At 41.8% G+C, this 13,475-nt stretch overlaps 1 protein-coding gene across 3 annotated transcripts in view; it reads left to right on the forward strand.

Annotated features, from left to right (window-relative positions):
* The first annotated feature begins 304 nt into the window (after nucleotides 1-304).
* The window catches only part of SGCZ (sarcoglycan zeta), a 411,452-nt gene continuing 398,281 nt past the window's right edge, over nucleotides 305-13,475 (forward strand). For all 3 annotated transcript variants that reach the window (XM_010401616.2, XM_010401614.2, XM_039551626.1), the window contains exon 1: nucleotides 305-1,186. Coding sequence is in view for 2 of the 3 variants with exons in the window: in XM_010401614.2 (XP_010399916.1) it covers nucleotides 1,148-1,186 (39 nt within the window). In the remaining variant the exon portion in view is untranslated. The remainder of the gene's footprint in view (nucleotides 1,187-13,475) is intronic.

A 13,475-nucleotide genomic window follows, 5' to 3' on the forward strand; every position in this document is an offset into this window, starting at 1 on the left:
ATACATGAGTATCATACAAAGCAGTTACAAAACAGATGAAAAGCAGTACCGGCTTTTAAACTGGCCACTGTGCCTGCTATTCAAACCCCTTGGGACCGGCGAGAGGAGCCCTCGGGATCGTGTGGCAGGGGCCGGGGGAGGCGGAGGGGTCGCGGGGAGCTGGGAGGGCGGCGCTGGGAGTCGGGGCTGCTCGGGGAGGAAACGCTGCTGTTTGAGAGCTGGAGAAATCCCCCCGCGCGAGCCGAGAGGAGGGAAGTCAGTCACCTGGCGGTGAAGGACAGTAAAACAGGGACGGAGAGGGAAATCTCTGCCTCTCTCTCCCTTCTCCTCTGCAAGAGATCCAGCTCCTGTTTTCCTCCCAACTCTTTCAGCATAACCTTCAAAGAAGACTATACCTTACAGACTTTATTTTATTATATATATATGTGTGTATATATACAGTACTATTATTATTATTACTGAAAGACTATCTTTAGCTGCAAAACAATTTTTGAGCCTATGCAGGACTTGGGGGATTTTTTTGTCTTGCCAGCGAAATTGTTCATCGCTAATGTCTTGCGCTCACAGGGTGCTAAATTAGCTACCAGACTACTCTGGTAGCATGACGGAGAAAGGCTTTTATCACAGACTGTTCTCTTCAGTTTGAACACATTTGCTTGAAATTTGCTGCATGATGCTGTCCAGGGAAGCAGGATTTTTTTTCTCGGGATACAGCGATTCGCCGCTTTCTGAGCTTATTGCAGAAGGAAAAAAAAAATCTTTAAACTGAGTGGATTTGGGTTTGTTTTCTTTTTTTTTTTTTTCTTTGCTGTCTTCTCCTTTCATTGCCAGAGGATGCGAATCTATTTCACCAGGGAAGGATCACCTGTCGCTTTAATCCTTAAGGGAGTTATTTAAAAAAAAAAAAAAGTGAAATATTTTATTTATTTATTTATTTATTTATTTATTTTAACCGGTGGAGGCGTGATCGCGGAGAATGAGACTGAGGGGAGCTGCCAGGGTTTGGAGGACAAGGCTGAGTTTAGGCTGGAAACTGAGAGACTAGATTCCCCCCCTCCCTTTTTTTATTTTCTCCCCCCCTCTTGTTCTTTTTTATTTTTTGGCACAACTTCCGTAGTTTCCAGTCCGCTCCGTTCAGTTTCGCTCTATGGACAGATCAGCAAACCTGGACACGGAGGAGCTCAAGGTAGGCGACCCGCCGGGCGCAGTCGCTGTGGTTGGGGTTGGCTCCCCTCCTGCCCTGTCCGCCGCTCGGCCGCGGGGGCCGCACGGGCGCTGCGCGGGGCTCCCGCAGCCCGGGCTGGGGGCGCGGAGCCGGGCGCAGCCGCCCCGCGGCGGGGGGAGCGCGGGAGGGCGGCTGCCCCAGCCGAGCGCGGCTTCCCTTCTGCCTGCGCGGCCCACAGCATCGTCATGACAGTATTAATAATAATAGTGGAGGTGATGATGGTAGTGGTGATGGCACTGCCCGTGTGCTCTCGACGTTGCATGAGCACTGGGGGCAGCGCCGAGGACAGCTGGGAGGAAGCGGCAACTGACCCCCGGCGTTCCCGGCAGAAGTTGCCTCTGAAGCCATTCTGGCCTGGGCATCTCCTCTTCTTCCTCTTTCTCCTCCCCTTGCCGCCGGGAGCGACGGGGAAACCCTTCTCCACCCCTCCACCCCCCCCTCGGCTCGCCCCCAGCGCGGCGTCCGGTTCCCCCAGCCGAGGGAAACTGATGGGTAGCCGGCCCGCTGGGCCCCGGTTCGGGGGCCGCTGGAACAATCAAACTTTGCATTAGGACGATGCGAGCTGGGAGGATTCTGCTCCCCCCCGCCCCCCGGCCCAGCTCTGGCTCCCTCCCCGCTGAAGGAGCATGCCTGAGAGCGCTGAGCATGCTCCTTTGCGGAGATAGCCTTCCTACACCTGCTGCCAACTCCCCTCGGCCCTGAGCGGAACTGGGCTCAAGTTATCATCATCATCATCTCATCATCATCATCATCATCATCATCATCATCATATAAATCTCTCTATCAATCTATACGCGGTAAAGAGGGTGGCTGGTTCAGGGAGGCAGCGGAGCGGGAGCGGGCGCACAGGGCGAGCTCCGCGGAGCCGCCGGGCCGGAGTGAAACGACGGCCAAGCCGGAGGGGCGGGACACACGTACACCTCGCCGCGGTGGCGGCGAAGGTAGCGCTAAAGAAGCGATGAGAGAGGCAGGGGAAGACAGCCTTCCTTCATCCACAGCCATCCGCGGGACACCCTCTCAGGGCGCCGGCTTCCCCGCGGCCGCGGAGAAGGGCTCGCCTTTGGGAAGGTAAATTGGCGAGCGCTGAAGTGCTGCTGGGGGCTCCTTTCCTTTTCCTATAAACCAGATGTGAAAGTACTGAATAAATATATTCACCCCCCAGTCTTGCTCGGAACTCTTACTAATCTCCCCAGGGAAAGGCACCCCAGGACTGTAGCGCTGTTTGAGTATTTGAGGTGACGGAAGCGCAGGAGAGGAAAGACGATAAAACGATTTGCTTGAGATCCACGGATCCTCACAGCGCTTCCAGGGCTTCCCCGCCGCAAACGCTGCTTGCCTGAGCTGCCGGGGAGCCCTCTCCCTCCTGCCTCTGCCTTCACAGGATTCACAGGAGACAGCTGGTGCGGGAAAGGCAAAAGACGAGTCTTCCGATTAAGGGGGGAAAAAGTTTTATTGTACCGGATTATTTTTAAAGGGTCTTTAAAGGAGATATGTTTATGCTACAAGAGGGCAGCATTTAGCGTGAATTGTCCGTAAAGCCTGAGGCACGTCCCGCTGTGAGCAGGGCATCGAGCCTAGGCTGAAGAGCAGGGGCTTTCTAGTAATCCCGTAGTTATTTGCGCTGCAATTAGAACTCGTGCTGCAGCGTGTAGAGGCTGAGCGACCTCGAGCAAAGAAGCAGCTGAGAAGTAAGCATTGGCACTTTCGCCGTCTCCTCCCTACCCCTTCCGCTCGTAAGGATAAGAAGAGCTTCCAAAGGAGGCATTTCTGCAGATGATGATAGGGTCTGGGCAGCTCTCTGGGACCATCCGCTTTGGCACGATGCACTTTCTGGCTTTCCCGGGTGTTTTATTGATGTGCGGCTGCTGGGAGAGATCCCAGGTGCCGTCAGGACGCCGCCGGAGCGGGAGCCGGCCCCTCCGGCCGGCAGGGGGTGGTGCGGGCCCGGCCGCCAGCCCCGCGCCAGCCGGGAGCGGCTTCCCCGCCTGCAGCGCTGGGTGCGCCGGGCCGCGCGGAGAAGCGGCTCCGCACCTCGCTCCATCCAGCACGGTGGGGTTTCCTCGCAGTGCGAGCCGTCCAGACACTCTCCCACCAGCAGAAATACAAGGTGGGGGCAAAGCTCTAGGGGGTCTCGGAAGTTCCCAACTGATGACCTTGCCGTAATTGGGCACAGTAAAGAGCATCTCCCGTATTGCTCCAAGTCGTGAAAGCTTTCATTAGTTTCTGGGTAGTTTCAGGAGAGGTGAAGTGCGCCACTCCTTTTCCCCTGGGCCGACACAGCTCCTTACCAGACCAAAGAGACAGGGCACACCGATAGCAGGCAGCCAGAGGTCCTGAGGTGTTGAGTGGACTCTACCACACCAGACTGCATGGAGGGCTCGTGTCAAGAATGTCAAGTACGGTTGTGCCTTACCGCAGCAGAGCTTGCCAAGAATTTTGGAAACATGCTGGACACTTTCTTGATACTGGGTTTCCTCCATTATGACACATATATGCCAGTAAACATCAGAAAGAATAGTGACAGCTTCCCTACTCATAAAAATCAAATGTGTTGTCTCTAAAGATGATAGTAATAATGACACTGAAAACGTATACTATGTTATATATAAAGCTTCTATACACCTCAAATCAGGCATTATATACAAATTCAAAATCTCTATATTATTTATTGCATTGATTGTAATGAATTCTGAATTATTTATCTTGATAATAGACATTTTGAAAGGTGATTTTGTGAAAAGCTCAACAGGTATTATGTGTGCAACACCTGCTAATGAAGGTAGGTGTGCTTCCCCTTACTAGTCCATGCATGAAACCCCGAGGAAAATAATCAGTATGGAAAACAGAGACTGCTCGTCCAGAGGTTTTGAGCTGTTCTGGTTTCCCTTTGATCTGTCTCATCTCTCTCCTCTGACTTTCTAATTCACAAGCCTATGGGGTTTTTGTTTTAAAGGAATAGTACTGAAAACACAAGCTAAATAATTCTGTCATAGTTGCACTGTCGTCTTGGGTTTAGTGTTGTGAAGGGCTTTCTGTTACCTAAAGCATATGCAAGTCTATACCTACATTTTGAACCTACATGAAACTGGTTGGTTTGTATGAGTATTATGCATTTTACAGGGCTCTGTAGTTTGTATATGTATATAAAAGATGACAAATTAACTTATTTTGCATTTAGTGTATTTAAGAACTATGTGGAGGCGTGTAATTGCTTGAAATTGTCTGAACGTCATTTGCAAAGAAGAGTTGGGAGGCATTTGTGTTTGCTGGACGTTGTTGACTTATTTCCACTGACAGTGGATAGATTATTACAGATTTTTTCCTTCACATTTGCGCATTCATTTGACAATATAATTCCTCTAATGTGTATCATGACCATTTCTCTTACATGCGTTTAGCAACCACAATTTGTGTACAGTCTTAGAGGGAGATAGTATTCCTTGTAGTGTGTAAACCACTGATACTTCTCTGGTGGAAAGTTGGTTTGTAATTGAATGTATGATAACAGTAAAATTATTAATATGATGGATTAAAAAACATCCTGGAAGCTATTTATTACTTGAAGGCACTGGTTCAGTGAGAATTCTTCATTACAATCACAAGATGTTTGATTAATAGTGTGCTTAAGTGTCTTGAAATTACCACTTTTAATATGCAAAAGAATTAAACACTTTATTTCTGAATCATCTTGTAAATATTAGCTGATTTTTTTTATTGAGCTTGTGAGAGAATATATATAGTGTGTTTATAGTTTTACATTTCCTGGTGATATAAAACTAGTGACTTAACAGAGCATGAAACTGGTCACAAAAGAGGTTTTTGTGACAATTCCAGTGCAATTTATGTAATTTGTAAAATATCTGATAAAGAAATTTAAACAAGGAAACCACAAAAGTTTAAACAAGGGTAGTTTTGTGGTCTTAAACATGTAAATCACTGCAGTATTTAAAAACAGGAGGACTAATACCCTGAGGAATTCTGTAATTTTTTATTTGTTTGTTTTAAAAGAAGGAGCCAGGGAAATTCATGTGCTTGGTGTGGTGTGGGAGGACCTTTTGATGAGATTAAGTAGGTGTTTTTATCTCTATTTAAAGTCAGTCACTCCATAATGGAAAGTGTAGTACTCTATAACACTCAACATACTCTTATGAAAGTCTGTTTCATTTATTCAAGTCTTCTGCTTGGGACATGGACATCTTTGTGTGGATATTAAAGGACTTGTCTTTTTAGTGCAAAACCTTCTCTCTCTCCTGTCTTTCTTTAGTACGTCCCTCCAAGAAACCTTCGTGGTTTACTAGGGTTCTTTCAGCAATATTCAATCAAGACAATTAACCTTTGCATTCACAGTCAAAACATTCATCTTTTAAAGCATTCTTCATGGAAGGTCAAGCTGAAATGGTTTTAAAGTAATATGCATGCAAATTTCTTTTCTCTGTGTTCCTATTGTGGGATTTCTTCTCCATCTCTCAATATGTATAAAGACTAGACAGAGTCCAGGCGGCTGGAGAGAATTCTATGCGTAAGATATAGTTGTTCAGCAGACACAGAAAAAAGGTCAAGACAATGGCAGTGCTCTCACTTTAGAGTATTCCTGTACTATCACTGCAGAGAATCTGTATAACCTGTGGCTGAGCTTTTTGACATTGTACATTACAGCTTTGCTAAGCTCAACACTCTTTAAATGGAAAATGCATCAAAATCTGAAGGCTTGGTTAAAGGGAAAAAACCACTTCGTCTTCCTGTTCTTCACGGTTTTGGGAAAAATACTGTTTTCCTCTGCTACTTATTTTGCACTTAAAAAAAAAAGATGAATGAGATTAGCAAGACATTTCTTTCTTTCTGAAAGAAAGTGTGTGATGCTACTGTAATTTGGGTTGTTTCTATAAGTCTGAATGTAAGATTTGGAGACAATGTAAAACTCATGCTAGAACCTTTCAAAGATAAATCTCTAATGTGAAGACATATTTGTGAGTCCCAGTCATGCTTTCCTACTACATTCCTTAACCTTTTGGAGGTTGATACTGTTTTCCCATCTTCCTGATAAGGCCAGGAATAAGATTGCTTGTAAATCAATCTTTACTTAAAGTGTTATGGTAAAAATGTCACAAGAGACGTTTCCTATGAAATCAACCTTGTGGTATTTAATATAAATTTTGTAAATCAGTATCTAGCATAGTTGTTTCTATGTCCTCATACAGCATTCCAAAGGATAAGGATAAGGATTCAAATAACAGTAATAAAAAGGCTCTCTGAGTTACGAGTAGATGCTTTTTTTACTTTGACATGGAAGTTCCCCACAGGGAAAGTACTGTCATTTTCTTTCCTCCTTCAAAAGAAACCTGGAGATCATGGCTTAGAAATGGTACCATTTCCTTTATTTTGAAACACTTTATACATTTAAAGAGCTTACAGAAACGTTCTTAACGCACTGTAGTACTTTTGACTGCAGCCATGTGTAATGCCCTGTAAAGCCAGAATTACTTAACAGTCCAAGAAAAAGACACATTTATCTACTAAGCCATCTGATCCTTTGCTAATTCTTAGATATGACATGTTAACTCTTTGATCCACAACAAACCCCTTCTTTGTGAAAAAAGATGTTGTGAGGTTGCTATCCACAAGCACTGGGTTTTGTTCCTTGTCACAGGAAGGAATGACTGTTGGCTAAGCCACAACAGTGAGAGACACAAAATGTGAGGCTTTACTCTCAGCAGTATTACTGCAGCTAATGACACAAGGCCAGATTTACAGAGGTACTGAGTAAGTCAAAGCAAGCTTCTGGTGTTCAGCAACTTTATTAAAAAAAGTGTTCTTTCTGTACCTACCTTCTTATACCTCTAGCTAACACATTAAGGAGGATTGTGTGATATAAACCCTGTGTATTTGCACTGCTTGAAAAGTAATAAATGAGGACAGAGTATCTTTCTGCAATTTAAAATTAGCAGTACTTTGTTGAATCACTGCAGTTACATCAGCAAAAGCACATCAGTGATATGCCTATAAATCGGTGCCATAAGCAGTAGAAAGCCTCAGGCATAAAAATCTGGCCTTCAGCCATATTTCTCTGTTGTAGCAGTTCTCTTCAGTTCATGTGGGCAGCATGGTCTGGAATTTATAGGTTCTGCCTTCCTGCTCCTACAACTCTTGAACAAATTATGTTAGTAAACAGAGGCTGCCACTTCTGAAAAATCACATCCTTTCCAGTTTGTATTAAGGTAATTGTGTACATTTAATGGTAACACATAAAGTGAAAACAGAATTAATTTTAATTTGTGCTTTTTTAAATGCACTGTTCTTTGTACCATGATCAGGGTGGAGAGTACAGATTGTTGGATCAGGTCGGCAAAAGCATTTTTGTTATTTTCGCTCTTCAATATCGGGGTTGATGGTACTTCTGCTTCTCAGTTATGGAGGTCTTCTTCTACACAAAATTGTTCATAAGTTATTTTGAGTGGGATTCAAGAAAGGGGAAGAACTTGTGTTCATATTGAACACAAGCAGCGCAATTGCCCGGATATGCTGGGACCTCTAGTTGAGCAAATAATGCTGTAAGCCACTGTAATTACAGAAAGCATTCTTTCCAAATGAAGTTAATTATTAATACTAAATTTTATTAATTCTAGGTAAATATAGTCCACATGCACAAAGCACTCTGTAAAGAGCTCTGCCCTTTAACTGATTGAAGACAAGTGTATGAACTTTGACAGAGGAAGGTTTCATCTTTGCTTAACTTAGACTTGCATTTAACGAATTTCCAACGTGTGAAACAAAACCAAAAGTAAAAAATCAATAGAGCCTTTGCTACTTTATGAGCTAGTAAGTTTCTGAACATAGATCAACAAATACGACAAAGGTTGAAAGGCAATATAAAACTTCATGAGCTACCTATAATAAAGGGGAAGAGAGTTAGTTGAATTAAGCCTCAGAATCTGGGTTTTACATCGCTTTCAATTTAAAGCCTAATGTCGGGAAAGGTGTTAAATCTGAACTCAGAAAGGTGCTTGGCTGCCACACATCCAGCCTACCTGCTCTGTGCTGAGGGGGGTCAGGGCTGGGCAGCCCCACTCCACTTTGTCTTTCCTGATTGCACTTGAGGCTTGGGCAAAAACACGGTTTGCTTGTAAGTAGCTTTGGAAGTAGTCAAGCCATTACCTAGTTCACTTTGAGAGTTCCAAGTTCTGTTTTGCAGGAACATTCATTGTTTCCCTTAGGAACTGCTACAGGGAAGGTGCCTACAATGCAGCAGAGACTTTGTCCTGTAAAGGAATCCACAAAGACCCCACTTCACCCACAAGGCACAAAGTGCTTCATTTTTCCCTGCTCATGCTCCTTAGGCGCATGAAACTAATTACACATTCGCTTCCATATTTCCCATCTGGACTAAGAGGAGTACTTTATGATTTATCCTGCTTTAGGGCTGTTGATATCCATCCCCCAGATATACTGAATTCTCCTGGGCATCCCAATGAGGGTGCTCAAAGATGATTTATTTGCAAACATGAGTTTAGCACATAATAGTGACCCCAATGGCTTTCACTGGGTAAGTGGCCAAATGAGGTAAAAAATGCCTGGGTCTTCCTTTTAATGTGATTTTTTTTTTTTACTGTTAGCTTAAACCACATATATTTTAAACAATGAAAGAAGACTGTAACTCAACTTGGAGGGTTTGTTTCTATTTAGAAAAAAAGATTGAGCCAGTTTTATGTATTCAAAGTGATTGCTTGGTCATCACAGTCCTGTAGAACTTCTAAAGATGTGAATTGCAGTCTGTACAGAAAATTCTTCTGTTGTAAGGCTTCAGGAGATAAGTAAGAATTCAATCTGCGCTTTTTTTTTAATTTTTTTTTTTTTTTTTTTTTTTTTTTTTTTTTTTTTTTTTTGTAATTTGTCTTTGCTAATTCAGGAGTCTCTCTGCTGAGCAGGCCGGCCGTTGTAAACCCCATTCACCACCTAATAGATGTGTGATGAAGGAAGTTGAATGATCTATGCCTCAATAAATGGCAGAGAGAATTTCAGCATGCATTACAAAAAGTCTGGAAGTTTTTCCAAGAAGATTACTTAGCCTTAAAGCTGAAACTCATGGCATCATTTATTACTTGAAATAGTTTGAAAATTAGCTCTGAATAAGTACAAACTAGGAGACATTCACTATAAAAATCCATTCCTCCAAAATGACACAAAATCTTGATCCTCTCAGAAGTTTAGAACAGTTCAGACAAAAAGAAGAAGACAAAAATTGTGATCAAGATCCATCTGTAATTTTTTTTGGCTTGAGTCATCACCAACAGATGGTAAGTACTCCATAGAAATCACTCAGCTGAATTACTCCAGTTTATGGGGTTCATAAGGCATCTACCCTTAGTCCTAGCCTCTAATACTTTTTGTCAGAACCTCAGTTCCTTCTGAAGGTTCTGACAGGTACCAGCACACAGGCTTGTGTGTAATTATGCATTTAGGTACAGTGCTTGATACGTAAATATTGGTAGTAATTGTCTTCCCTTTTATTTCTTCTGAAACAATAGGACTTAGTCCTAGCACAAAACTGCCTAGCTGTGTCAAGCTTTATAGGTTGTTGCAGAAATAGCTAGCAACAAGCTGGTATTGACTGTCACTTCCTGTAGGACTTGAGTTGACATCTACTATTTCAGATACACATCAGCTTAGAAATACTGTGTGTGACATTTCCCAATGATTCCTGCAGTTGAGCAGACATGAGATGAATGCAAAAACTGCCCATTGTATAGACTCATGTTCCCACTTAATCTTCATGCAGAGAAACTTATTCTTCCATTTCATCAATGTTTTATTAGATTTTCCTGAAAAAGCTGGCACAAGAATATAATTCTTCAGAGGACTAACAGGTTACTTAGTGTGTGCTGTTTCCCCAAGACTGGCATTGACATTGTCATTTCTGCAAGTATATCTTGTTTTCAGGGGAGTGAGCTACCATTTTTAGAATTGATTTCGTACCTTTCTTTGTTTCTACCCCAACTCACTAGGTGCAAGTATGTGATTTGAAAATGATCTTTGTTCAGAAGAGACCTCTCTCTAGTTAAGCTCCCTGTTTTGTTCAGTGTTATTTTAGATGAGGTAAATAACATTCACTGTTCATGCAAAGATGTCTACTCAGTCTAGTGAGACCACCTGCACTATTGCTTAGTAAAATTATGAGATTGTGAGTAGTGTCTTTGTGTCTCATGATAAAATTTCCATCATACTGCTGACAGGCATAAAACAGAAGTCATCCTTTGCTGAGGTGCTGTCTATCCTACTGAACTCGGACTTTGCAAACCTTGATCAATGAATGAATATACCTAGTAGGCAGAAAATTGCAGCATGATGAGCAGGCCAAAAAGGGAGCACTAGGAGAGCTGTGCTGAAGCCTAGCACCTGATATGTCAAGAATTATAGATTATATTGAGTAAAAGTTATTTTGGTTTTGGGCATATGCTGCTGCATCAGATGACAATACTTTATTTTGTAATATTAATGCAGAGCTTGCCAAAGCAGTTTTATAATAGCCAAGTGGAATGTGAAGATTTGGAGCTGAAAGGGAAGCCTGAGGGGTTCAATAACAAATGACAACACAGTGATGGTGTGCTGAGATGGTGACAAACTGAATCAAAAGGTCTGTATGGCTCTCTGCACTGTTGCTGGTGCCTCATGGATGTATCTTAATTATTCACAGGTTTTTACTATACTTTGCAATTTTTAAGACATAGCATAACCCTGTGTTTTGTGCTAGTATTACTATTTAGTAAGTAATGTATCTGTGGCATATGCAACATTTAAAGCATATGGAAAAAAAAAGAGTGAAATTTATTTGTTGAGGTGATAGAAAACTTAATGACTTACTCAGAAAATTTGTAGGAAGCCCATGTCTAGGGGACATGGGCCTGCAAGGAGGTGACTGGGCCAGAAAATCTCAGAACCTATGAAAGCAGATGAAATTACTGTCCCAATGGAATATTACCACTGAACTGGTATGCAATGTGTTTTATAGTTTACTTGCAGTTGACAAGGCATCTTTGTGTGTGGACTCTTTTACATTTTAAATTACAGATTTCTTTAATAATTGATAAAATGCCAAAATATCCTGTAGCATTGATAGGCACTTCACGCCTCTTGTGACTCCTCCCAAATAAAGCCAGTAGCATGAAGAAGGGAACAGGAGAGATAACAAGATGCAAATCTACTGGAAGAAGCCAATAGCAGAGTGTGAGCCAAATGAGGGTGCCTTCCACTGTCTTACCCAAGCCAGTTCAACACAGTACTGTGCTCTTCTCTCACCCTCATTTGACCTGCTAGCCAGTTGCACAGATTGACTGGACAATTCTTCTAGCAGCGGCAAATTTTAATTTTAGGGGACCCAAGCACTTTCAAACGAGATCCAAAGTACAATGCAGCTGACTCAGCAGTGGTGCAGAGGTTGTAAGCTCTGTTGGGGGGGCTGGCAGTGGCAGCTGGCAGCTGTAGCATCTTAAGCTGGATCATCCCTCACAAAACAGAATGTTTGTAACAGTGCTAAGTGCCCGTTCTGCATATGATATTTTCCGGATATGTGTATGCTGAGTTGCCACTATTGATATTATTCCAGAATTTGGCCCAAGAATCATGGTGTAAGGTCAGATGTTTGGATCACAATACATAAATTGCCTGCTTGCTGTAGACAGTTATGATGGCAGTTCTATTTCTTGCTTTTTTTTATTATTTACCTTAATTTTTTTCTTCTAATCTTGTAAATGGAAAAAAAAATTGTGAAATTTTTACTATGAAAATACTGTTTTCTACACGAGGAAGTTAAATACTTATTTCCAGTTTAAATAAACCCTACTTTATCTTATCTTGCAATGATTTAGTGTTCACTCATATGTATTTTTACCCCACTAACATAAAAAGAATTGTTTTTTATGAAATGAATTATCTGAAACAGATTTAAATGTAACCTTAAAGCACAAAACGAGAAACAGGAAAACAGAGTTAAACTTTTAAACCAATCAATTTTATTCTGAACACAGCAATTGCTTATGCTGTCAGCAGGAATAAAGTTTACTGCTGTTGGAAACTTGTAAAAAGGCAGATGTGTTCCTGTAAAATGCCTTGTCAACTGCAAGTAAACAAGACCACACATTTCAAGAACCAAACATCTCCTAATTTTAGTGTCTATAAGGTTTGTGTTCTAAACACCTGCTCATAAATAGTTACAAGAATGTGAATTGAACAAAGAGAAGGAAATGCTATATTGCTAAATGGCAAAGAAATCCTGCTTATTGACCTTCTGAACTGCCTCAGCCAGAATACACAGGATTCAGCTGTTTATCTAAGGGGTAGCCAAGACATGCCTATATTCAATGCTGAACTAAGATTAGTATGGATGTCTTTGTAATTATTACGTCCAAATAAAACTAATCCTTATATCAGTACAAGTTGTATCACAATTAAATCTTAATGACGGATACAATCCCAGCTTTTTATTGAAAAAATACCTTCTGTGTACCTTTCAAGGGAAGAGAAGACAGGAGGAGGAATAATTATTTGTCTGCTCAGTTTAGTCTATTTTAATCTAGAGCCAATTAAAATAACTAATTAAAAAAATCTACCTTTAAAAAACATACCTTTGAAAGGAGAGATAAAATTGTAATGCATCCCTCATGTAACTGTCTGTATCAGTATCAGTTTGATGGGTAGTTTGCTTCTATTGGCACCTTCTGAAAAAACAATACAAATTAAAACCTCAAAGCTGTAAGCTTTAACAATCCAGGGTTAAGAATGAGATGGTAGTGCTGTTTACTGGGATAAATCAGGTGCTACTAAACAAAATTTCAATACCAAAATGTAATAATATCATCATCAGTAGCTCTTGAAAGAGACCTGGCTGCCTAAAGGCAACTTAATTTTAAACACTGAGACAAGTCAATCAGTATACACCTAAAAATATACATTGAGGGATGCAGTTTGCATTCATTAGAGGCTAGTTTTTTCTTTCTAACCTGTGAGATCTTGAATTCTTTTGTTTGCTTATTCAGGAACATAGGCACAGGTGCATTACTTTGTAGGGTATGGGTCTGCTTGCTGCTGGTTACTGGGTGGAGAAAGAGAGTTTCTATGGGAAGTACAGGACACAGATAAATAGCCTTCTACTCAAAATTCTGTGCTTTCTGTCCTAGTATTAAAACATCTTTCTCACAAGACTGTTTATCTGGAGGTAGGGGCATGTCGATGATCTGGAAATGTAAGTGTTAGCTCAGCC

The sequence above is a fragment of the Corvus cornix genome, chromosome 4 (assembly GCF_000738735.6).
Source record: "Corvus cornix cornix isolate S_Up_H32 chromosome 4, ASM73873v5, whole genome shotgun sequence".
In the NCBI taxonomy this organism is placed as follows: domain Eukaryota; kingdom Metazoa; phylum Chordata; class Aves; order Passeriformes; family Corvidae; genus Corvus; species Corvus cornix.